Here is a 27,792-nt window from a genome sequence, read left to right as displayed (position 1 = left end):
GTACTCCCATCCCCAACTTAGTTGATGTCACCTATATGAATCTTCATAGATGCTCTGTTATGACTACGTCGCTTCACAAATTAGTTGAGGTCCTTATATGAATCAGCATTTATCGTAGATTCTCCTTTTGGTCCATAAGAATTCAATTCAATATACCGTATTTAAAGATACTCTAGCATGATGAGGACACTACTAGATAAATTATTTATAATTTGAAGTAAACAAATTAATCTGTAATAAATAAATTTTGAAAAGCAGAACACCTAGATATCAGAAGCATAACAAACAATAAAATTCCGTCTCACTGCCCCACATGCCACATGCCACACGCCCACACAGAGAGAAAGAAAAGCCAACTCTCTAGTGAAAAAAGCACGCAAATTACAGAATTTGGAGAGACAATAGCTATTCCAAAAACATCTTTCCTGGACAGGACTTTATTACGGTGACAAAAGGAGAAACACCACATACTCATTCTTGACATAAACTAAAAGCACCAAATGGAACTATGTTTCAAGTGAAAACTTATTAAACTTCATGGTCCCAAATATCTGCTACGCTCCTGTAAGGCCCATCTGTCTTGTTCACGAACAATTCTTCTCCGTCCAATACTCGTGCCTACAGAAACAAGGTATAGAAACTTCATAAATTTTACATGGTAACGGTGAGGGCAAATGATTAGGGCCTAACTTCACGTATGATCACCGAACTTTGTATAATAAATTTACACGTCTATATTTTGTCACATTAAAGTTATTGTGCTTTACACACTAACCAGTAAAGTCGTCAATATTATTTTCTTGTCTCATTAAAAGTAGCTCAACATTACCTGCAATAAAATAGTTTTGTGGCTACTATTATAGTGGATAAAGTTCCAATACTATTTGTGGAATTAACTCTGTCGATCATCTATTGATAGCTTTCTTCCAACATCATCAATTTAGAATTTTAAATGACGAGAGAAGTACCTGATCTGGGATATCACAGAGGGCTTGGAAATCTTGCTCTGGAATTTCCCACGAGAACACTTTAATGTTCTCTTTGATTCTTTCAGAGTGATCAGATTTGGGAATTGTACTGGTTCCTCTTTGTATACCCCACCTCACTAGCACCTGTCCTGCTGATTTATTTACCTTTCTTGCTACCCTCTCCACCACGGTATGGTGTAAAAGATCAATTTCTCGTGAACCAAGAGGCGAATAGGCCTGGAAAAGATTGCTTGTTACTACAAAAGCATTTATATACACAGATTTATGTTCAATAGTATAAGAAGCTTTCACTTCTGACACGTCTTTGTTCGTGATACTTACAGCCTCCTTCCATCAATAGGTACTTCAAAGGCTGAAGCAGCTAACCTGACCTAAGGAAAGGGGAATGCGAATGCGTCGAATTCCTTTAACATGGTTCTCTCAAGCATCCTAGTATACTCGATTTGTTCATGTTTATCTGTTTGGAGTAGGCAATTTCACTGGAAGGATTGCCCTCCAGTCCAAAGTAAACTTCTGAAAGTTCCAACTTCATTGATGACAATAAATGAAGACTCATGACTATGCATCAACTCTAACATGGCTTCCGCGAGTTACTAGGATCACAAAAGTACAAAACTAAAGCTACAAAACATTCGAGTCCACTTTAAACATCTAAGATACTAGTCACAGGTTTGAACTAAGGCATTTGTGTTTTTTCTTTTATCTTTCGAACTCATATGATCGAAAATAGCCCACTTTAGGTCCAATGTCAATCTTGTCACATTGTTAATGTATGTCATGAACAGAGCTTCAGTTACTTACTGTGACGTGGATGTTATTCTTCTTGCAAGCCTCAAACATTTTTTCATTTCTCCATCCAGGGTGCATCTCCATCTGAGTACATAGGATCACCCATAAGTACGATGACATTGATATCATTAGTTAAAAGACAAGAACTGACCTGGCATACTGAAGGCATGATCTGGGCAATATCTAAGAGCTTATTAAGTTTCCTGACCGTGAGATTACATACTCCAATATCTCGAACTAGTTTGTCCCTCACCAACTTCTCCATTTCTCTCCAAACGCCTTCCCAGTTGAAGTCGGACACTTCCCCCGCCTTTGGAGGTCTGCTCGCTCCGTCCTTTAGACGGAACGGCCAATGGATCTTCGACATAAAGTTCAGATACCTCAATTAGATTTCTATACTGAAACCAGATACCACAGAAAGAAAGGAGCGTGAAGTAGTACCAGATAGAGATCTAGATAATCTTGTTGTAGTTCATTGAGAGTCTTCATCAATGCTGGACGAACTCTCTCAGGTGACAAATCAGTACAACTAAAACAACCAATAAAATCACCTTATATCCATATAATTTGTTTAGTTGCATATGAATGTAACAACTCCTAGGGATCTGAAATAAGTTAGTATAATTTTCCTGATACCATAGTTTAGATGTTAAAAACAGGGATGATCTCTCTACTCCTGCTTGTATAGCTGCTTTGATTCCACGGCCAACCTATATAAGAATAAAAAAAAGTTACTTGTTAAGCACAGAAAACATCTATTTTAGTTAACAAATTTCATACTTGCACGTTACTAGATGACATCAATCTCTACCAATTACTTTGGTCGGAACATTGTATATGTGCAACATTGTAGACTATGTCCAGGATTTTCTAGTAAGCAAACAGCATAGTATTCCTTACTCCCAATTGCTTCATGAATCAAAAGAAGCATTTGTAAGCCTCTTTTCTTTCCTTATGTGCGTCTAAGTGCATGTCAAACAACTTATACAAAAGATATTACTTGGATGTAGATCAACGATTTACCTCTTCTTGGACTCCATACTCAGCCGCTGTATCCACATGCCTGTAGCCGGCCTGCAGCCATAGCCAGAGCGTTATCATAAAAAAGCAGCTTTATATCATCAAATTTGCTTCCTCAAAATACACGTTGATTACCTTGAGATACTTAATTCATCAAGATCCTTCTAATATATAATAAGGTCTTATCATTGCAAGTTTGACTTTCATGCTCCAAGGACCAAGCCTTGGGTAATGGAGATTGTAAAACACGAAAAAAGAAGAAGGAATGACGCAAAATACATTTTAAAATTTTAAAAACAATTTACAGAGACATTATTTAGGATTTTTTTAACAGAGAGGTAGAGTATGTACAGAATTCTGAAGTTCTTCTCACATGTATGCAAATGAAAAAAGTTAGAAGATTATAACCGATTAGGAGTAGTGATTTTATTGCATTTCTAAATTTCCTTAGATTCTGCATGCATGAGTGGATAATTGAATTTGGACTAACTAATACAGTAAGAATTTATAAAGCATAGTAAATACATACATGAGAATATTCTAATGTATATATATAGCCGATAATATCCATAAACAAGCATATTAAAACCCGGGATATTAGGCTTTTGCACTGAGCAATTCCACAAAGGATAAAAGAAACAAAACCAAAATATCTCTTGTCAAATTACTTCTTTTGCAATAGCCTCAAACACATCTCATGTCACCAACTAACTTACCTGTATAATACACTAACTTCTGTTAGCTGATTTTACTTCAAATTCAAATGCAAATTCCTTAAGATGATTGTTACTACAGGTATGAGTTATAATTACACTACTTTTAACTTTAGGCAGCAAATAACACGAGCATCACCTGTAGGGGAAGGTCCATAAGTTATTGAATTCCCGAAAATGGAATTAAAAGAGGGTCTATGGAAACGATCAAGACCTCACAAACAGCATAACTTTGAAATAGAAAAGTAAAAAAATAGAAGATCTAATCTTCAGGGGGCTGTATTATATTGCTACTTTAAACCATTGGACGTTGTTATTGTATTGTATTGTCAAATCTCATTGTTATGTAAGATTGAAGACGGATTTTACGTAATGACCAAATTGACCAACTTGGTGCGATGGATTTGTTACTTCATTTTTCTTCCCTGTATGCTGGTCGCACGGTTTACTTCCGTGTATGAATGTTTGAGGAGAGGAGAATATGTTTCTCAAATTAGACGAGCACTCCCATTATGTGTGAATGGGAGATGTAGGAAAATTGGGTCCACCCATAAGGGTGCTTTAAGGCCCAATAGGATTATTAGTTAACCCTAATATTCCCTATATAAGTACTTACTGTGTACAATAAAACAACACTCTCTGCAGTATTTTTCCACGCTCTCTCCACGCTCTCTTCTCCCAAATCAGACGAGGGGTTTAGATTGTGATATAAGGGGATGCTCCGTCATAACGTGACAACCCCCACTGACCAGTGATTCCAGCAGTTCGTCCGTCTTCCGCTTCCGCTTCCCCTTCACGAAGAATAAGTTCTCGTTTTATGATTTACGTGCTAATCTAATGTGTTTAGTTTATCGCGTTGCTTCACATCAGATCAAACAAGAAAATTGTTACTGCATTAAACGGCTACAAACAATACAGTCTAACGAATACAAACTATACAGTATACCCAAAAGTTACTTCAATGATCAAACAACCTTATACAATACATTAACAAATACAATACAGAATGATACTATAACAAGAAAATTGTAACAAAACAACTACAAACAATACAGTTTATTCAAACATTACTTCAACAACACAATACAATATATTACAATACGATACTCATGAATGATACATAATGACGAAACGAGGAAAACAACAATTCAAACAGGCAGTTAAGTTATATAAAAATCACCAAAAATCTGGAATACAGATGGACAGAAAGAATATGTATACAGCACAAATTAAGAAAATCAAAAAGGGGTGGAGTAGACAGAGTACCTCAACGATAGCAGTATAAACAGAGTCCTTTGCATTTTCAGCTCTCCATGTGCCCAAACCAATAGCAGGAATTTTGTGTCCACTTAACAGCTCAAAATATTCTATTTTCTCATTTTGTGGGTCTATTGTCATCTGAGCCATTTTCCTCTTGTTCTTCTTCTTCTTCTTCTTCTTCTTCTTCACCTATATCTGGTTTTCAGTCTTGATTTATGAAATGTCCAATTCGATAAGAAGGAATTAATTAAGGCACTCGTGCCCATTTATGTGGCCTGGGAAATTGAGTAGCAAGGGAGGCGCCAGCTGAAGAAAAAGGATACACGTAGCATTGCATGTTGACACGTTCGAAGCCATTCGGAAATATTTGCTAGACATTTTTTGTGCGTCTTTGGACACGTTCTCTTCCTTCCTGCTACCACCCTCTGCTTATGCCTTCTTTCCCTTTTGTCTTTTTTCTTATCATGCGAAAGAAAAGAATATATAGATGAGTACAAGTTGATGAAATGGTTAGAGTTATTAGAGTGTGCAGACGAGACATTGTTTTTTGTGTGATAATACCTTTTTTTAAGTCCGTCAATTTCTAAAAGGAAGGCAATTTTTTAAATATAAGAGTAATGTTACTTAAACTTTTCGTTTATTCTTAATAATAAGCTTGTATAATCGAATATTTATGTAATAAAAAGACTTTTGAAACATGTAATCTTAAAAATTGTTGGAAAACTAATTCAAAGTTGTAGTAGGAAATCTTAGTTATTTAGGATTTGGTTTATTTAATTCATGTCTAAATATGATTTGCAGTTAGAATAAATATAGGAATAGGCTTTCCTATTTCTAATTGAAATAGGTTTCATACTATTATAAATAGGGGTATTGATAGCTTATTTTATGAGTGGGAGACGTGTGGAGGAAATAAAGAATTGTAGAGATCATTTATACATTTATAATAAACTAGTTTCATTCATATTGGTATCAGAGCTTCTACAATCTTGGAGAGAATCAAGTAGCTCCAGCTGCCGGAGGGCGGCGCTAGCCAATGTGTGCCGCCCGTCTGGCCAAAAAATATGTTGGCATAATCATAGATAGTTGTCAAAAGGAATTAGATTATTCGATGAAAAGTTTTAAAACAGATTCAAGAAAAAAAGCAAATTTAAAGAGGTGCAAATAAATATGGCACAAGAGAAAGAAACTCTTCTCTAAAAGTTGGAGAGAGGTTTACAAAAATTGGGAGTAAAGACTGGTGCTTTAACAAAATTGGGTGTTGGTGATAAAGTGCATCAACGTGAGTTGGAGACAGGTGCTTCAACGAAATTGGGTGTTGGTGACAAAGTGCTCAACGATTTGTGACAAAGTGCATCAACGTGAGTTAGAGACATGAGCTTCAACAAAATTAGGTGTTGGTGACAAAGTGCATCAACGGTTCGTGAAAAAGTGCATCAACGTGAGTTGGAGACAGGTGCTTCAACAAAAATTGAGTATTGGTGATAAAGTGCATCAACATGAGTTGGAGAGAGGTGTTTCAACAAATTGAGGGATGAAGACATGTGCTTCATCAAAAGTGAAAGTTGGAGAGAAGTGCTCCAACATAACTGCACAACGAACAAGTCAGACTATACAACTTTGAATTACGGGAGAATATTGGAAAATTAATTCAAAGTTATAGTAGGAAACCTTAGTTATTTAGGATTTGGTTTATTTAATTCATGTCTAAATATGATTTGGAGTTAGAATAAATATAGAAATAGGCTTTCTTGTATCTAGTTGAAATAGGTTTCATACTATTATAAATATGAGTATTGATAGCTTATTTTATGAGTGGGAGACGTGTGGAGGAAATAAGAATTGTAAAGATCATTTATACATTTATAATAAACTAGTTTCTTTCATATTGGTATCAGAGCTTCTACAATCTTGGGAGAGAATCAAGTAGCTCCCGCTGCTGGCGGCGGCGTTAGCCAATGTGTGCCGGCCGTCTGGCCAAAAAATATGTTGGCATAATCATAGATAGTTGTCAAAAGGAATTAGATTATTCGATGAAAAGTTTCAAAACAGATTCAAGAAAAAAAGCAAGTTTAAAGAGGTGCAAATAAATATGGCACAAGAGAAAGAAACTCTTCTCTAAAAGTTGGAGAGAGGTTTAAAAAAATTGGGAGTTAAGACTGGTGCTTCAACAATATTGGGTGTTGGTGACAAAGTGCATCAACGTGAGTTGGAGACAGGTGCTTCAACGAAATTGGGTGTTGGTGACAAAGTGCATCAACAGTTTGTGACAAAGTGCATCAACATGAGTTGGAGACATGAGCTTCAACAAAATTTGATGTTGGTGACAAAGTGCATCAACGGTTCGTGACAAAGTACATCAACGTGAGTTGGAGAAGGTGCTTAAACAAAAATTGGGTATTGGTGATAAAGTGCATTAACATGAGTTGGAGAGAGGTGTTTCAACAAATTGAGGGATGAAGACATGTGCTTCATCAAAAGTGAAAGTTGGAGAGAAGTGCTCCAACATAACTGCACAACGAACAAGTCAGACTATACAACTTTGAATTATGGGAGAATATTGAAAAACTAATTCAAAGTTGTAGTAGGAAACCTTAGTTATTTAAGATTTGATTTATTTAATTTATGTCTAAATATGATTTGCAGTTTACAATAAATATAGGAATAGACTTTCCTGTTTCTAGTTGAAATAAATTTCATACTATTATAAATAGAAGTATTGATAGCTTATTTTATGTGTGGAGGAAATAAAGATATTTGGAGGAAATAAAGATGTGTGGAGATATGTGAAGGAAAATAAAGACTTGCAGAGATTATTGAGAGATTTAATAAAATATTTTCCTTCAAAAATATTATAATATTCATATGGTTATAAAGGTTTATCTTTAAAAATGAATAGAAATAATTTAAGAGTGTCGCTCTTTTTTGAACGACTAATAAGAAGAAAAAGGTGTCATTTATATTGGAAAGGAATAAGTACCAAGTATAGTTATTATAGAGTTTAGATAAGAAACACTAGGAAGTAATATTATATCTTACTAAAAGAAAGTGCGTCCTGCAGCTGAATACTAAGTTTGTACTCACCAATCAACTTTAATCTCACCTTTGCTCTACGCCATTATTTTATTTACATCGTATAAACAAAAATGACACCAAAAATATTGGGAGTTAGTGAGGTAAGTTTTGTTACGCATGAGCATACGTTTTCTAATTCTGGTTGTAAAGAATTAATGGCTTCTTTAGGAATTGTGAATTAAAGTAGATGTTCCTAAACCCCTCACCAAAATGGGATGGTAGTAAGGAAGCATAGGCACATTTTCGAATGGGGCATGAAATTCCAAAGCTCAATACCAAATAGCTTATGGGAATTCACTACTAGAATTCGGCCAAAAAGCGACCAAATATTGGCGATCAAATTTGGTCTATTAAGAAAAGCGATCAAAGTTGGTCGCCAAACTACCGAAAATAATAAAAAAATATTTGAAATAATTTAGCGACCATAGTTGGTTGCTATTTGGACGCAAATTTAGTCAAACTGTTGACTGGACTGGTCAGACTTGCTTGGTCAAAGATACACTGAGTTTAGCGACCAATGTTGGTCGCAAAAGTGGGACCCACACAAATTTTTTTAATAATTTTATTATTATTTTATAAAACTTATAAAATATAAATATATATAATTTAAAACTTGCGACCAAAGTTGGTCGCTAACTGAAGGATAAGAAGATAGCGACCAACTTTGGTCGCTAAAGTGGGACCCAGTTATAATATTTTAATAAATATATATTTATGTAAAAATTTTATAAAATATAAATAAATATAATTCAAAATTTAGCGACCAAAGTTGGTCGCCAATGTGGGACCCAGTTCTAACGTTTAACAATTTTTATTATTAATTTAAATATTATATAAAATATAAATAAATCTGATTAAATTTTAGTGACCAAATTTGGTCTCTAATTTAAATTCATGTACATTTAGTGACCAACTTTGGTCGCTAAATTAAATTCATTTAAAGTTAGCGACCAAAGTTGGTCTCTATATGGTCAAATTTAAAAATCACTTTTGTGTTTACTATGTAAATAATATAAATGTAAGTCGTTAATAATTTTGTAATACAAGGGATGAATAGTACTACGAAGCGGGCGTGTGTGTCTATATATACAATATATGTACTTACGCTATACTATGCACTAAGTATAAGTGTATGAGGTAATACCGTATCGAATATAGCTTATATATATATAATATATGTACTTACGCTATACTATACACTAAGTATAAGTGTATGAGGTAATACCGTATCGAATACAGCTTATATATATAATATATATACTTACGCTATACTATGCACTAACTATAAGTGTATTAGGTAATACCGTATCGAATACAACTTATATATATATAATATATATATATATATATATATATATATATATATATAATATATACTTACGCTATACTATGCACTAAGTATAAGTGTATGAGGTAATACCGTATCGAATACAGCTTATATATATATATATATATAATATATGTACTTACGCTATACTATGCACTAACTATAAGTGTATTAGGTAATACCATATCGAATACAGCTTATATATATATAATATATGTACTTACGCTATAATATGCACTAAGTATAAGTGTATGAGGTAATACCGTATCGAATACAGCTTATATATATATAATATATGTACTTACGCTATACTATGCACTAAGTATAAGTGTATGAGGTAATACCGTATCGAATACAGCTTATATATATACAATATATATACTTACGCTATATTATGCACTAAGTATAAGTGTACTAGGTAATACCGTATCGAATACAGCTTATATATATATATATATATATATATATATATATATATATATAATATATGTACTTACGCTATACTATACACTAAGTATAAGTGTATGAGGTAATACCGTATCGAATACAACTTATATATATAATATATGTACTTACGCTATACTATGCACTAAGTATAAGTGTATGAGGTAATACCGTATCGAATATAGCTTATATATATATAATATATGTACTTACGCTATACTATGCACTAAGTATAAGTGTATGAGGTAATACCGTATCGAATATAGCTTATATATATAGTGTATCGAATACAGCTTATATATATATATATATAATTTTTTTTTTGAAATAGCGACCAACTTTGGTCGCTATTTTGGTCAAACGGTCAGAATATAGCGACCAAAGTTGGTCGCTATGTCTAAAAATTCAAAACTGTTTTACCCACCAAAATAGCGACCAACGTTGGTCGCTATTTTAATTACATAACTCTCAAAACCGGGATCCCCTCCCATTCTTTCTAAAAAATTCCCAAAATCCCTCTTTTCTCTCTCACACTCAAACCCCACCCCCTTCCAACTCCCACCACCAGGCCCCACCCACGCCACCAACGACCACCGCTCAGCTGCCGCCGTCGCCTCTGCTGCTGTTGCGTCTTTCCTTCTCCACCTCCTAAAAATTCAAGGTTAGAATTACAAACCTAGGGTTTCAATTAGTGTTTCAATTTTTTATTGTTTCAACCTAGAATTAGTGTTTCAATTGATTATTTAACATTGTATTTTATAGAAACCTAGGGTTTAGATTGTATTTATCATTATTTAACATTTTATAGAAATCTAGGGTTTAGGGTATGGGTTGAATATTTAGGCTAGGCTTTATTGAGTATTTCTCCTTCAATATTTTAGTAAGCAATAGATACTAATTTAACGTCAAAGACTTGATTCATAGGTAGATATATATTAGGGTATAAATTGAACTTTTAGTTTAATCTTGATTAGTTTATAGGTAGATATTTAATATAGACACATGATAGTATATTTGGATTTTCTCTTAAAGTTCAAGACAATGTTAATGTTTAAGGCCTTAAGCGAATCGTTGCGTGGCTCTTGTTTGAGTACAACGAGTCGCCCACTTTTAGGATATAAATTGAACTTTTAGTTTAAGTTTAAACTCGTAGGATACGAATATAACTTATAGTTTTTAGGTTTTGTTCTTGTGAATTGAACTTGTAGGATATAAATTGAACTTTTTAGGATACGAGTTGAATTTTTAGGATATGAATTGAACCTTTTAGGTATGAGTTGAACCTTTAGGATATAAATTGAACTTAAACTCGTAGGATATGAATATAACTTTTAGTTTTTAGGTTTTGTTCTTGTGAATTGAACTTGTAGGATATAAATTGAAGCTTTTATGTATGACTTGAACTTTTTAGGATATGAATTGAAACTTTTAGGATATGAGTTGAACTTTTAGGAAATAAATTGAACCTTTAGCATATGTATTGAACCTTTAGGATATGACTAGAACTTTTAGTTTATGTTTAAACTCGTAGGATATGAATATAACTTTTAGTTTTTAGGTTTTGTTCTTGTGAATTGAATTTTTAGGATATGAATTGAAACTTTTAGGATATGAGTTGAACTTTTAGGATATAAATAGAAATTTTAGGATATGACTTGAACTTTTATGGATATGAATTGAACCTTTAGGATATAAATTGAACTTTTAGTTTATGTTTAAACTCGTAGGATAAGAATTGATGAACTTTTAATTTTTAGGTTTTGTTCTTGTGAATTGAACTTGTACGATATAAATTGAAGCTTTTATGTATGACTTGAACTTTTTACGATATGAGTTGAAACTTTTAGGATATGAGTTGAACTTTTAGGAAATAAATTGAACCTTTGGGATATGTATTGAACCTTTAGGATATGACTTGAAGTTTTAGTTTATGTTTAAACTCGTAAGATATGAATATAACTTTTAGTTTTTAGGTTTTGTTCTTGTGAATTGAACTTGTAGGATATAAATTGAAGCTTTTATGTATGACTTGAACTTTTTAGGATATGAATTGAAACTTTTAGGATATGAGTTGAACTTTTAGGAAATAAATTGAACCTTTAGCATATGTATTGAACCTTTAGGATATGACTAGAACTTTTAGTTTATGTTTAAACTCGTAGGATATGAATATAACTTTTAGTTTTTAGGTTTTGTTCTTGTGAATTGAACTTGTAGGATATAAATTGAAACTTTTAGGATATGAGTTGAATTTTTAGGATATAAATAGAAATTTTAGGATATGACTTGAACTTTTGTGGATATGAATTGAACCTTTAGGATATAAATTGAACTTTTAGTTTATGTTTAAAATCGTAGGATAAGAATTGATGAACTTTTAGTTTTTAGGTTTTGTTCTTGTGAATTGAACTTGTACGATATAAATTGAAATTTTACGATATGACTTGAACATTTTACGATATGAGTTGAACCTTTAGGATATGACTTGAACTTTTGTGGATATGAATTGAAGGTTTAGGATATGAATTGAACTTTTAGTTTATGTTTTGGAATTTTAGATTGCCAGAGGATTATTAGAAGAGGTTGATGACGTTATTAGACAAGCAATAGAACTTCCACCAAGAATAACTAAGACACAGTACCTGGCAAAATGTGCCTTTAATTGTTCTTCTCATTAGCGACAATGATGATGAGAAAGCAATGACATGTGTTTCAAATAGTGATGGTGTAGGTAGGAATTTAGTATTTTCTAAGTAGATAAAAGAAGAGCTTATAGAGTAATTTTGTACTTCATTTTCCATGAGGAAAAGAAGTTTAATTGAGAGTGACAAGGTTGATGAAGACGGAATGTGTTCCGTTGGTCATGGCAGTTCCCATAGAATGGGGATCATAAGACTCTATGATGACAGAGATTATAGGAAGTTTTGTTCTAAATTTTCTTTCAAGTTTGATCCGTACAAGCTTAATGTGATATTAGTGATATTTCTTCGGATTCAGACAATGATTTGACCGACAAAAGTATGGAAATGCTCTTAAAAAGAATTAAAGGTAAAATCTTTTCAGCATCCTTCTCTACCAAGAAAAATATTTTACCTTTAATTCTTTTTAAGAGCATTTCCATACTTTTGTCGGTCAAATCATTGTCTGAATCCGAAGAAATATCACCAATATCATATTAAGCTTGTACAGATCAGACTTGGAAGAAAGTTTAGAACAAAACTTCCTATAATCTTTGTCATCATAGAGTCTTATGATCCCCGCTTTATGGGAACTGTCATGACCAACGGAAAATATTCCGTCTTCATCAACGTTGTCACTATCAATCAAACTTCTTTTCCTCTTGGAAAGTGAAGTAGAGAATTCCTCTATAACCTCTTTTATCTACTTAGGAAATGTTAAATCCTACCTATACCATCACTATTTTGAAACACATGTCGTTGCCTTCTCATTATCATTTTAGCTATAGAGATCAACAATTGATCAAAGACACACCCTGTCAGGTACTGTATCCAAGTTATTCTCTGTATCCAAGTTCATCCCGAGTAATAGTACCACGAGGATAATCACCAAAGCCACCAGACAGCTTTATGATGCCAATGAAGCAAGATGAGCTATTCAATGAAACTCGTATTGTAAAGAAGAAGAAAGAGACTGATTCAGAAAGGAGGGTCAAACCTCGACTATATACATGTAAGTTTTTTACTTTTCATTAAGTATTTTGATTTACTTTTATATAAATTTTGAAATACTAATTCAATATATATAATTTTTCATATAGGTTCGCTTCACATGCAGCTGACGTGGGAGAATTCATACGCAGTCAACCACCTAATGAATCGGGCGAGGCAATCCAACTTTCGGACGAGGATGCTGAAAGAACACTCCTTGAGTACTTTATATACTTTGAACTAGACAAAAAAATTTAGTTCTATTGTGTTAGTTCTTTTTAGTTCGAATGGGCTTGTAATAAGCGTTAACTTAGTTTTGTTAGCTTAATGTGTTAGTTCTATTGATTGTTGCTTTTAATTGTTGTTGTTGTTGTTGCTGGCATAAAATGCCTGTTTAGGATGTTTGGTAAGCTGGCAGGTGGTGTAGCTGCCAAAACAGGCAGTTTCTGCCAAAAATATACCAAGAAAAGCGACCAACTTTGGTCTCTATTTGGTCGCATTTCACTATAAAAAAATAATTTTCTGGGCAATAGCGACCAACCTTGGTCGCTACCTGCCCAGATTTCTATTAAAAAAAATATAATTTCTGGAAATATAGCGACCAATGTTGGTCGCTTATCTTTAAAAAAAAAATTAAATTCTTCAATTTAGCGACCAACTTTGGTCTTTATTGTCCAGATTTTAAAATATAATATTTGGATTAGAGACCAAAGTTGGTCACTTTCTAATGATTAATGATAAATTAAAAACAACGTATTTCATATGTAGAGACCAACTTTGGTCGCCAAATTTATATTATTAAATTAATATAGCGACCAAAGTTGGTCACTAAAGTCAAAATCAGAATATTTGGTCCTTTTACCTTAGAGACCAAAGTTGGTCGCTAATTAGCGACCAACTTTGGTCCCTAAAATAAAGGGACCAGCAATATTGCGACCAGGCATGTTTGGTCGCTTTTTGGTCGCTTTTAGGCCTATAAGCGACCAACTTTGGTCGCTTTTTGTGATCGCTTTTTACCGGATTTCTAGCAGTGGAAGATTGTATGAAGACAACAGTATACTTGATCAACAAGTAGCCTTCCTTTGTCTTGGGAGGAAAATCTCCTTGTGAGGATTCGCTATAGGAAGCCAGCTAGATTGATCATCTTAAGATGTTTGGTTGTCTGTTTTTTGCTAGCAATTTGCCAAAAGGAGATAAGTTTGACAGCCTTGATTGGGTATTCTAAAGGTTGCAAGTTATATGATTTAATTTAGAGAGTAGAAGATTTCTAGTAAGCAGATATGTTACAATCAGAGAACATGTTTTTTCCTTCAAAGGAATGCAGCTAGATACGGAAGATACTTTTCCATAGCACTTACTTGATGATTTCGGTCCCACCAACTGTTATATTACCTTCACTTGAGAAGCATTCTCAGGAAGACATTGTTGTTGAAAATGAGGACCGTGCTGAAAGTGATGATCAGAGTCACAATTCAGGGCATCCTATTGCTGAGGCACTACCTGCAGATAGTATAGACACTACACAAACTCCTGATGGGGTACAGACAGTTCAGAGGTTCCACACGCTCCTAATGTTGTTCGACAGACAAGGAAACTACAAGAACATCTAAGTCTCCTATTTGGTTAAAAGAGTACGGAACTAAAAAAAATTATTACAAGAAACAATCTATATCCTCTCTCACATGATTTATCTTATGCTAATCTTACAACAAGCAACCAGACATACTTAGAAGCCTTCTATGGATATGCTATGCCTAATTCTTTCAAGGAAGCTTCTCAAGATAGTCGATAGGTTGAAGAAATGCAACAAGACATAGATGCTCAGATGGGAAACAGCACTTGAAAAATAATGAAGTTACCAACTGGAAAACAAGCAATTTGTTCTAAATAGGTCTATAAAATCAAATGTAAGGCAAATAGGGATGTGGAGACATTAAAGTAAGATTAGTTGCCAAGAGGTATTACCAGAATTAGGGTCTAGATTATCATTGACACTTTATCACATATGACAAAAATATCACAGTACAATAACAACCCAGTATAATCGCACTTAGTAGGGTTTGAGGAGGGTAGTATGTACGCAGACCTTACCCCTACCCTGGGGTAGAGAGGCTGTTTCCAAATAGACCCCCGGCATCCTTCCCTCCAAGAACTTCCCACCTTGCTCTTGGGGAGACTCGAACTCACAACCTCTTGGTTGGAAGTGAGAGTTGCTTACAAAAATGATCACAGTAAGAATAATAATTAGTATATCAACATCTAGAGGATGGATTATGTTCCAGATGGATGGAGTAATGCCTTCTTAATTACAAGGAGGCTTGTATGAGGAGGTATATATGATACTGTCCCAAGGGTTTGACATAAGGGGGAGAAAAAGATATGCAAGTTATTGAAATCACTTTATGAGTTAAAATAGAAGATAGTGGAATATTAAATTGACTGAGCACTAATTCTTGGTGGTTTTATACAGAGTTCCTTTGATCACTCTCTTTTCATAAAGAAGGAAGAAAAAGAAATAGTGATCATATATTGGTACATATTGATGATTTGCTTATAACTGGGAGTTCTTCCAAGTTAGTAGAGGATGCCAAGAAAACATTACATAGTCAATTCAAGGTAAATGATTTGGGTAAATTGAGATACTTTCTTGGGATTGAATTATTAAGATACAAGAAATGTATTTTACTCGATCAAAAATATATATATTGGAGTTGATTTCAAAAGTAGGCTTGAGTGGTTCCAAACCAGCTAATACTCTCTTGAATTAAATTAGAAGTTAACCACAATGGATTATGATACTCATGTGTGCATATTTAGGTGATCTACATTTGGAGAATATCACTTCTTACCAGAAGTTGATTGGAAAGCTACTATATTGTAACGACCCCAACCAGTCGTTTTGAGTTCTAGCATTTCAATCTGTAATTTGAGATCTTGAATAGATTCATATGATGTTTTATTACGTTCATGTATGGTGGGTTTGGGTTCCGAGAGGTTTGGAAGTAATTTGAATACTTAGTTCCTAACTAGAGGCCTTAAGTTAAAAGAGTTGACCAAAATCAATATTTTGGGTGAACTGGCTCAGATTGGTGATATGAAGGCCCCGATAGGTTTGTATGATCATTTTAAACTTGTAGTTATATTTGGATCGGGGTCTTTGGTGTCCTAGAGAGGATTCAGTGCTTTCGGTTGAAAGTTAGCAATTTAAAGAACCACATACAAAAAAAGTAGCATTTAGCGACGGACGTATTCCGTCGCTATACATGTTATTTCCGTCGCTACAACAGTTTAGCGACGGATTTAAGTTGGTCTCTAAAATGCTCGCAACTAAGCTCATAGCGACGAAAAATACAAGCTGTCGCAGATCTAGCGACAGATTAGCGACTCAATATATTTGTAGCCAAGTTTAGCGACTGAAATATTTGTCGCTATTTTGCTTGGTTTCGTCGCTATTTTGACTAATTTTGTCGCTACAATTCATAACAAAATTCATCGTTTTTTCTTATTAGCAACAAAAAAAAAATCGCTAGTTCTTCCTAGTTTAGCGATAAAAATCTTTTGTCGCCAATCTGTTGCAATATTTAATTTAATGCGTTAATTTTAGCTACGAAAAATATTTGTCGCTAATTTTTAAATTATTTATTTATTTATTATTTTAAAGGTACCCTATTCAAGCATATTATCTAAATGCTATTAAATACACTTAATTAAAAGTGACTGATATTAATATAAATTAACATTCAACAAGGTCCAAAATATACAGCATAATGCATATAATTGTATTGTTAAGTACAAAATATCCACAAGCACCAACAATAAAGTCTAAACAAACTAGGCTAACTATGCGAGGCTGGATAGTCATGGTCATCGTCAGAACCCAATGCATGAACCTTATCAATATTAGCAGCAGCAGAAAAGGTAGGAACTGTAGGTGCCACATCAGATGAGTGGTTGGTAAGATCAATATTTGGCTGATGCGAGGGTAAAGAAACTAATTCGCGTACCCACTCAATGATTACAGAAACTATATGATCTATCAGTACAGGAATCAATCGTGTCACTAACTCATCCATATTCCCTATCAGTGTTGATTGAGCATTTGAAGGTGTTGCTGAGGATGTTGCATCAGATCCAAAAGTGTCATGAAGATTTAGCTCGTAGTAGCATTTTGCTTGAGATCCAAGACCATATACTTTTCTTTTCTTTTCTTTTCTCCTCTTGCAGCTTCGTAATATGCTTTACACTGATCAAAATCAGATTGACTATGTGCTTGTCCTTTTAATATTTCCTGATATTTTTCCTGTAGAAAAGTTAATAATTAGTGAAATTGAAACATTAAAGAATATTGAGTATTCAATTTACAAAATAAAAAAAACATATGAAAGTAAAGTCAATAAAATTATTTTAAAAGTTGACTTACATGTACGATTCGGGATGAACAAAATATTCACGAGTGGCACAATTACCCCTAACTGAAGATTTGCTTACACGACCTGCACTGGCTCGACCTCTCCCTCAAGCCATATCTATAAAATATATAAAAATAAAGAAGGATATGATACAATGCATATCTAACTGTATTATTCATCTAAAATTTGTTAGCAAACAACAGGTTCAATCACTTTCTTTCTTTGCAAAGTCAATCTGCTAGATATTATTACAAGTAGTTTATGGCTACATGTCCCTTTCTCTTAATTTAAAAAATTGCATATAATCTTGAAGCAGAGTAAAAAATTTGAGTCCTAAAGTTTCCTCCTGTATATTTTAAAAAGGAATGGACATAGCTTTCTTATTCCTGTTTTCGTAACTTTTTTTTTTAAATCCTAACCTAATCATAAAAATGTTGATCATTTAATAATAGTATTCATTTAGAAATACCGTCGAGATAGCTAACAAAGAACTTCAAAGTGACAATCTATCTTTAACTTCACTGAAACACCCTAAAGGAATATTTCAAAAAAGTTGCATTCAATCTTATCATGTTTATGAGTTAAAGCATAATAATTTCATATATAATATCTAACTTGAAAGAGACTAGAGTAAATGTGTATCAACAAGCCATTGCAGCATGAAAATCATATCTTGGGAGGGTATAAACCTTACCCCTACCTAATAAAGGTAGAGGCTGTTTCCGAAAGATCTTCGGCACAATAAAGAATAAAAACAAAGAATTGCAAAAGAACAAGTTCACAAACATCTTTTAAGAACAAGAAATCAATTAACCAATACTGAAGGTTGAGAATTGTAAAAGTGAATTTTGCATTTCTAGTTTAACTATTAATGAGAATTTCTACTAAAGCAATGTAGTAATATTTTAGCATTCCATTTCTCAAGTACTTCCTTCTTCCCATTTGGTTGGTTTCAAAGAAAAATGACTATTTCCTAAATTGGTAATATTTACCAATCTCAGAAAGTCTCAAGTTTGACCTGGGGGTTCACTTTTATATTATTACATTTTGTTATATATTTTTAGCCTTTAGATAGGTACATAAAGGTTATTTGGACATGTTGGGATGGCTAGAAGGGAACCAAAGGACTTGAGTGAGTTTCGGTATGGTTGGAACAAGTTTTGGTAGAATTGAACTACTGAAATAGGAATTTTCACAAATAGTCCGATTTCAAGAGAGTGTTTATCCAAATTTTCGAAGGATTTAGAGATGAGATTTTGATGGGGATGCATCCCTTTGAATTTATTTTCCATAAGTTCAAATCAATTGTCATTTGGACATTTATGCAAAGAGTTATTGACTGTTTTACTAGAGGGTAGCATCGCTATCAACTGTGCCTAAAAATAACAACACTGTCACGTCGTGTGGCACAAGGTGGGGCGCGATGTGACATGCCAAAAGTTTAATGAATTTTTGGGTCTATTAGCACGTGATTTTTGCCCTATAGGAATTATTCTCATAAAATACAAGAAAAAAAACAACTTTTTCCATTTCTTACAATTTTATAGGATTCTGTGGAATTTGTGCTAATTGTTTGCCTTTCTGTGCATGTTTAATTTTTGTTAAAATCATGAAAATGTCAAAAAATATCATGCATTGCATTTAGGATTTATTTTTACATTTTTAAGGTTAACTAGTAAATTAGTTGATTTATTTAAAAAATAAAAATCACAAAATTGGCTTACTTTTGCATTTTTAGCCTTTTTTAAATCAGTAATTTTCTATTTTAATTTAGGAGTAATTGATTCTTGTAAATATTATAGTAGATAATCAACTTAATTTTTTTCAAATTAATTATTTTAGGAGTTTAATTTAGGTTTTAATTAATTAAAATAGGAAAAAGAAAACAATTGAAAAAAAAAGGAAAAGAGAGAATTGGGAAAGAAAAAGGCTATTTTAATTGAGCCCAATTCCCTACCCAAATGAATTCCCAACCCAAGCCCAATGATCCATACCCGGATTCAGCCCAGCCCCACTCTCAAACCAAAACGACCCCATTTCTGGCCCCCATCTCAACCGTTGGATCAATGAGATCCAACGGACCGGAACTCAAGTCCCCTTATCTATTTAATTGTCTGAACCAAGGCACCCCCCCATTCCACTTCCCCCTTCATTCCATGTCTCTCAAATTCAGAGAACAAGAACCCTAGCCGCCGCTCTAAAAACCTTCATCGTCTCCACCGCCTTCCACTCGCCGGAAATCGCCTCACGGCGGTTCCGACACTCTAAACACCACCAAAATTACACCCTATAATCCTCGTCCTCTCATCTTTCTAAACCCCAAAATGATTTCCCTCGAATCCCTCTCAATCCTCTCCAATTTCAGATCTAAAACCAATACCAAAAACCCTAATTTGCCCAAATCTGGTTGAGCATACATGAGCTTCCAAGGTGATTTGAGCCGAAAATGGGTGTCACTTGTCTTTTCTCAAAGGGAACAGTCATCTGACACCTATTTTTGGATTTAAATCGGAAAAGACGGTCCAGCCGGAGCCACTGGTCAATTTTTGCAGTAGGTATTTGTTCCTCTTCCCTTCTTCTATCTTCTCATCATCCTGCCCTTCTTTAGCTTCTTTACATCTCCGATTTCTCTTACTTTTTCTATTTCTTTTGACCGAAAAATGAAAAGGGGTAGTTAGTCTTAATTTCAGGCCATTAGATTTTGTTTTCTTTCCCCTGTGAATAATCATCAATGTTAGTCATCAGTTTAGGGTTAAAATATTGCATTTGCCATCAGAATCAGTAGTTCTTCATTTAAGGTTTATTTTAATTGGTTAACTTGTGTTTAATGAATTTTTCCGAAATCAGTATGTTAGTGAATCGTGGTATTTTTATTCCCTATTAAGATGATTGTATTAATTGTTTCAGAGGTTAAATCTCAAATAAGTTCATTTATTGATCGTTCTTACTAATGTCAGTTCTGATTGTTCAAGTGTGGGGTTTATTTCTGATTTCATTTCATGCTAAACCTATTTAGGTTTTAGAAATTAATGCCATTTTATTCGGTTTGCCTATGGATTCTGTTAGAAAATTATTTGTTTAGTTTGTAATGTTCAGAATTTTCAGGGGCTTCAATTGAACAAATAAAAACTTAAAGGGGCTCATGGGAGGGGTTAAATGAACAACTAAGAACTTGGGAGGTTATTTTGAGAGTAAAAAATCAAAATTTCTATTAAGGAAGCTTCTAGAATATGGGCAGCTGGCCCAATTTTGGCCAGCACAAGTGCTGGAGCCAATTAAAGGCTGCCAGCTGTCCTATTCAGTTAAAAAAGATGCCTGCAAGCTAAGAATATTCCCCATTTCTGTTTTAGGCACATGGCCTTAGAGTCCTATAAATGAGGGTCCATCCTTCACTCTCGGATCAGATTTTCAAGCACTATTCTCTGCACCTAGAACACTGAAAATATACACACATTGAGAGAGTTTCAGAATCAGAAAAACACAAAAAATGGGGTCTTGAGTACTGTTCTATTGGTCAGTTGGTTTTCAATTTTTTGGATTTTCAAAAGAGCTTCACTATTTTGCTGGTTCTGGGTTCTAAACATAGACTGAGCTGGTTGTGTTGTTGCTGGTCACTATTGTTCTACTGTTGATCTCCTATTTGTTCATCCAACTGAACTATCTTTTGTTTCTGTTGCTGTATCCAGGTACTCCTATGAGCTGTTGGATGACAAACTAAGTTGTAAAGAATGCTTGTTGTTTGAGTTTGCAATATGAAATCCCAATGTTTAAGGTGTTAGAGTTGTGGCTTCATATGTATGCTACTCATAATTTGTTTAGTTTAACATCCTGTTTTTCTGTAATTTAGATGTTTTCACATGAATGGTCAGTTTAGTTTGGTCTCTTTCATGTATTATTTTGGATAATTTTGAGGCAGTAGGCAGCCATGATAGCTTATATGGTCATTATTAAAATCTGTTTTGATTCTGAGAGCATTGTTCTAATTATTTGACAGTTCATAATGTTAGCAATCTTAGATCATTATTCTAGTTTGTCTTGGCTCTTAAGTCAAGGCCATCAGAACTTTCTTTCTTGAACAGTATGTTTTATGATTAATCAGTCAATTGACATTCGTGCCTTAAGTGTCATGTAGATAATATAGTCGATTCAGCATATTAATTTTCAGATCTTAGTATTCATGTTTTTATTGTGATTTGTATGTCTAGAGCGGCTTGAATATCAAGAAGGGCCTGGCCTGTTTAAAGTTTTCAGTTGAACCAGGGCTTGATTCTTGGTCACATAAGTTGGCCTGTTTGTCTCAAGGCCCGGACACGGCCAGATTTGGACTTAATTTGAAGCCCAATAGTCTTCCTATGTTAATTTAATAAGAAAAGGATTTGTAATGTGGAGTTTTTTGTGAAACTGTTGGGCTGGGCATCAGCCCAAGCAAAACAACCTCGATCTTTTTAGACCTAATGAGGTCTTCGAAGGTCCATGCCTTTTGGGTTCATCTACGAGCCCAGGCAGCCCCAACATATTGTTTTTCTTGATCAAATATTAAATGGGGCCTGTTGTCGGTCCAATTTCCCCCAAATAAATTAAAATGCCATCATGTGTAGCCCAAATTCCCTTTTTACCAATAGTTGTTTAGTAAGTTTGAACTATTTTCTAATAAGAGCGCCCCTAAGCAGTTTAATCAAATATAGACCTTTACCAATAGTTTGAGGTGTGCCATTTTAATGGAGTCGCTTATGGCCCTCATATTAATCTTATAACTTAGATATCAAAAAATGAACTTCGTAGTTTGCTTTAGGCGCGTTAATTATATAAATATCATGGATATTACTAAAGTTCAGGTGTACATTTCATGTGACCCGGTTCTAATTTTTAACAAGGTTAAATAGAACGTGTCGTGAATCACGGGTGCATTTCATGTAGCGTGGCTTACGATGTGTTTTAAATAACCTTGAAATAATCTCTTAAATAAATAAAAGCGGTTATAAAGCTAAAAATGCACAATAGGTTTAAAACATGTATTAAATCAAATAATAGGCCAATAATAATAGTTGAGCGACCGTGCTAGAACCACGGAACTCGGGAATGGCTAACACCTTCTCCCGGGTTAGCAGAATTCCTTACCCGGATTTCTATGTTCACGGACCTTAAATAGAGTCAAACTTCCTCGATTCGGAATTTTAAACCGGTGACTTGGGACACCATAAATTATTCTAAGTGGCGACTCTGAATCTAATATTTAATCTCGTTTCGATTGTCACTTAAATTGAAAAAACTCCCCTTATACCCCTTTCGGGGATGGTAAAAAGGAGGTGTGACAACTCTTGCGACTCTGCTGGGAAACGAACCCAGAATCTCTGGTTCAGGGTTCAAGAATTCGAGCTTAGAATAATTGTTATATTTGGCTTCATTTATTATATGGTTTTATTTACATGCTTGGGCATAATGTGCTAAATCTTGCTTTTTACCGCTTTGATATTGTTGAACTGTATATAAATTATTGCGAAACCCTCCTCTCTTTGAGTCTTCTAAATCATCTAGGAAGGGTGCACTCCGTGTAGCTTCTCTTCTGTTAAAGTCATATCCTAATATTAGAACGAGGTTCGAACAAGTTGCAAAGCCGGTGAAGCTTCTGTATTCCCGGTACGCTGCCCCTCCTCCCCCCCGGCTCGAGCTGTCCGCTCGGGTAAGCCAAGTCTAGTACAAATAAACTCAGGTTTTCAAACCTAGTATAACATAGCCTCATGTCGGATCCTAGTAGGAACGCTTATTTGCATCACGTGCATTTGACTTTGGGGACTCAACACAGATGTTGGGTCCGTCTAGGACAGGTGTACCCAAAAAATAAAAGGCCATCCTGATGCATCTTATATGCTACATGTTGCAATCTTCAAGGGTAAAAGGGTCATTTGGCGGACTAATGATAGTTGAGGGCAAATGAAAAAAAAGAGAGGGTGAAGTTTGAAAAAAAAAACAAGTAGGGCCCAGTTATGTTTTCTTTCACATTTTTGTTAAGAAAAAGACAAAGAAAAAAACATGAAAAAATTCAAAAAAAAAAATTTTTGCACTTTTTCATCATTTTTCAAAAATCAAAAAAATCAAAAAAAAAATCAAAAAAGAGTTTACATGTTTCATCATTTTTTCAAAAAAAAAGGACAAAAAACATATTTTCTCTAAATTACTTGTTTTTTTTAATTCTCGCTCGTATCCAATCTGCCCGAACTACGCATATCTAATTCTCGTCTTCCGGGGCGTGATACGTAGGAAACCCACATAGAGTCCGGTCTTCCTAGTGAGTCTTAGGTTCTTGGCTTCGCGGGGTCTTAGGCAAATCTTGCATTTTTAGCCACTTTTAGCCACATAGGTTAATTTTAGAAAAATAGTCACAATCATGTCTTGCATGTGTCCAACAAGAAAGGTTATTGTCTCACATAGCGTTTTAGGTCTTTAACTTGTTTAGTTTTAATTTTCTCATACAAGTATGGATCTACTTACCGGAGTTTGAGCATGACGGAGCCCCAGGACCATCTAGTCGGGATCGCTCATTCAGGAGTGGATTAAAAAAAATTTTTTTTTAGTCTATTTTTCTTTTTATTTGTCTTTTACCTTCTAGTTTTGTATGGTAATGTCGAGTCTTTTGTTATTGTATTTCCTATTTTGTGTTGGAAAAAGATGCGTTATAAATCAAAAATCAAAAAAAAGAAGAGATTTTGCGTTTTCATATTTCTGCTAGATGTTTCTTTAGAATACTAACTCTAGAAGTTCAAAAAAAAATCTTTTGTGGTTTTTCCTTAGAAATTAATATCTAGAACTCGAAATAAAAATTGCTTTTATATTTTCTTTAGTATACTAAGACTAAAAATTCAAAAAGGAAAAAAAGAGAATTTTCTTTTAGTACCCCTTTAAAAGTTTTCTTTAAGATATTTAATTCCAAAAAATCCAAAAAGATTTTCTCTTAAGGTTCTCATTGGGAATTATATAAAAAACAAAAAAATATTTTCTTTTTATTTTCACTAGAACTTTAGGATATTGTACATAGAGGAAAAAACATACTTCATTTTGTGTTTATCTTTAGAGTTTCTTCCTTAGGTGATCAAAAACTAAAATCCAATTTTTTTTTTATCTTTTCATTTCTCGTTTCGAAATCATTCTTCATGATATCAAATGAAAATTCAAAATATTTTTTCTTTGGTTTAGCCTTTAGATTTCCTTCTTAAAAAAGAAAAAATCAAAAAATATTTTTTTCTCTTCTAGGAGTTTTTCCTTAATAATTTCTCATCAGAGTATTCATTAAAGAAAAAAATAGAGAACGTTAGTTTATTTAGTCTATTCTCGATTTTTCCGAACTACGCAAAGATCGGATTCATGTGACGTCATGATATGTAGGCAACCTACATAAGGTTCGATCGAATTATTTTTTTATTTTATTAAAAGAACTAAAAAAAAGAAAAAAAGAGGTGAAATTATGGGATGTGAGAAATGAGAGGAAAGAAAAATTAGAAAAAAAGGAAGGAGAATGAGAAAGCAAGTGCTAGAAAAGAAACGAAAAGAGGAGATTGAAATGAACAAAATTGGGATGATGCCAAGTGATCTTGTGACCCTCGAAGTCATTCTAGAACTGTTAATTATTGCTAGGTGCATTGCACGCAATGTGATATTTTTAGCTGTTAAATGCCCTAATGCTAATAGGATGACCTCATTTTGTTCCTTTTGTTATCTTCATTGAGCAGAAGGGTGGCTGGTTTGTGGTTCTCAAAGTGGTAACTCTTCTCTACAACATAAGGTCGAAAGGCAATGGCAGACGACAATGGAATTGAGTCGGTTGATACCAGTGCCCAAAAGCAATTGGTTGAATAGGGCAATGGGTTGGTTGAAGAGGTAAGGATGTTAAGACAACACATGGCAAACATATATCAGACTTGGATGACTGGGAAGGCACCACCCCCGCCACCACCTAGCTTCTTAGATGCTACCCTTACCCAAACTCCGGTCATAGTGCCAGATTATCCCCCATACTCTCATGATCTACCCGCTTATTATAGCTTTCCCAACCACCCTAGTAGCTCCATCACTCATCCTCCAATTACCTCTCCCTAAAATTTCCCACATGTCATATCCACTATCCCCATGATCACAACTTCTCAACAATCTTCTCCTTATAAATCCAACAATAAACGCCCACTCAAAGCTCATGATGCCTAATATTATCCCTTAGAGGTTGCCCACAAGGTTCCTGACTCATACAATCAAAACCTTCGGAATGAGCCTCATACTGAAAATGAAAAGTTCACAGGAAAAGAAGGGTGAGATGGGATATCCAGGAAGCTGAAAGGTATAGAACAGTCCTTAAGGAGCATGCATGGGATGGGAAATCAAATTAACATGTCTTACAATGACTTGTGTATGTTCCCTGATGTTCATCTGCCCGCAGGATTTAAAATGCCAAAGTTTAACTTGTATGATGGACGTGGAGATCCAGTAGCCCATCTGAGGGGTTATTGCAGTGAAATGAGAAGTGTTGGCGGGAAAGAGGATTTGTTGATGACATATTTCAGCGAGGGCTTGACTGGGGCAGCCTTGCAATAGTATGCTCGTCAAGATGTCAATAAGCGGCATACATGGCATGACATGGCTCAAGATTTTGTTCAGCACTTTCAATACAATATAGCTATTACCCCAGACCGCTCCTCCCTATCTAAGATGGAAAAGAAACCGGAGGAAAGCTTTAGGGAGTTTGGGCTCAGATGGAGGGAACAAGTTGCTCGGGTCAGTCCTTTGATTGATGAAGAAGAAATGGTTAAGCTTTTCCTACAAGCCTAGGGGCCCACCTACTTCAGTCATTTGATCTCGACCTTGGGTAAACCTTTCAATGATATGGTAAAAATGGGGGAGATGGTAGAAGAGGGAATCAAGTCAGGCAAAATCATGAGCTATTCTGCATTGAAAGACACTACACAAGACATTCAGAACATCTCAGTAAGTTTGGATGGAAGAAAGAGAAATAGAAAAGATGTTGTTGATCCGCGCCAACGACAGGATCCAGTGGGCATTCCAGCTCAATGCTTTCAGCCTCGATATCGACCCCATGGATATCCCTGTGCTCCAGATAATCCTCCCCAATGCTACTTCTCTCCACAAAACCTCAAAAGTTGTACATCACCTTCCAGTACTCCGTCCACAATGCACCACCATATGCTCCACACCCAAAAGACCTGCGATGGCCTGCACTACTTCCACAAATGTCTTACATGCCCCTTCAAGCATACCAACCACCTACCCGCAAAAGGTTTCAATCGAGCCCAGAGTACAAGATATAAAGGCAAAAGTAAAAGGAAAAGACTTTCACTCCCATTGGAGAATCATATGTCAGTTTGTTCCAAAGGTTGAGGCAATTGGACATGTTGAAGTCGATGCAGATAAAAATACCAAACCTTCTTCCAAAGAATTTTGTTTATTCTCAAAGGTGCGCATATTGCTCTATTGCCCCGGGTCACAGCACAGAAAAGTGTTGGGATCTAAAAAGAGCAATTTAGAAGCTTATTAATGTAGGTGATATTGTCGTGCAAAATCCAGATGCATTAGACACTAGCCAAAGTCCATCGCCTGTTCATAATGAGACACATATGGTGGGTATGATTTATTTTGAAAAGGAATATAAGAATTCTATTGAGATCCTCGGAGGTCCATGCGCTGAAAAGCTTTCAGCGCTAGCAGAGGTTGATCTTAAGAACGAGCCTGCAAAAGGGACCCAAACACAATTTGCTAAAGTCAATGTGATGGAGACTTGCGAAGGTCCTAATATTGTTGATGTGGAACTCAGTGGCTAAGATGTTGATCTTGATGATTGGAAAGATGCTCCTTTTGTGGCTAGCCGGGAAGGAGATGGTAGTTTATTTTGTTGTCATTTCTGTTGTCCAGGTTATCTTAGGGTTGTAACTCGGATATTGTCTTGTGACTCAAACCCTTCTATCCTTTTATTTTGCCTAGTTTGTTTAGTCGTAGTAACTCTTTTAGTGTTGTCTAGGTTTGTTCCAGGGTTGTAACCCAAGTTTATTTTGCTTGTCTTGTCGTTCAAACCGTTTTACTATCTGTCTAATGCAACTT

At 34.6% G+C, this 27,792-nt stretch overlaps 1 protein-coding gene across 2 annotated transcripts; it reads right to left on the bottom strand.

The window, feature by feature from the left end:
- Positions 1–338: 338 nt before the first annotated feature.
- Positions 339–5,044, bottom strand: LOC107798988 (aldose reductase). Of its 2 annotated transcripts, XM_016622041.2 has the most exons (9): positions 4,778–5,044; positions 2,802–2,852; positions 2,415–2,488; positions 2,220–2,307; positions 1,930–2,136; positions 1,791–1,862; positions 969–1,205; positions 776–829; positions 339–618 (listed from the first exon to the last, which is right to left on the bottom strand). In XM_016622041.2, the coding sequence occupies exons 1-8, from the start codon at positions 4,916–4,918 to the stop codon at positions 809–811; spliced, it is 891 nt and encodes a 296-aa protein (XP_016477527.1). In that variant the 5' UTR covers positions 4,919–5,044; the 3' UTR covers positions 339–618; positions 776–808. The 2 variants fall into 2 exon arrangements, with proteins under 2 accessions (XP_016477527.1, XP_016477526.1); XM_016622040.2 differs by lacking the exon at positions 776–829 and having other exon boundaries at positions 4,778–5,039.
- Between the last annotated feature and the right edge of the window lie 22,748 nt (positions 5,045–27,792).

Source organism: Nicotiana tabacum, chromosome 10 (genome assembly GCF_000715075.1).
Source record: "Nicotiana tabacum cultivar K326 chromosome 10, ASM71507v2, whole genome shotgun sequence".
Taxonomy (NCBI): domain Eukaryota; kingdom Viridiplantae; phylum Streptophyta; class Magnoliopsida; order Solanales; family Solanaceae; genus Nicotiana; species Nicotiana tabacum.
This window is presented reverse-complemented; position numbering and strand designations above follow the sequence as displayed.

Bases quoted from the DNA above. Each gene is read 5' to 3' on its own strand.
- LOC107798988 (XM_016622040.2), bottom strand. From the start codon at position 4,918: ATGGCTCAGATGACAATAGACCCACAAAATGAGAAAATAGAATATTTT. The intron at 2,489-2,801 runs GTAAATCGTTGA...ATTCTTATATAG, and splicing joins AGTATGGAGTCCAAGAAGAG to GTTGGCCGTGGAATCAAAGC. The intron at 1,206-1,790 runs GTAAGTAACTGA...AATCTTTTCCAG, and splicing joins AGAATAACATCCACGTCACA to GCCTATTCGCCTCTTGGTTC.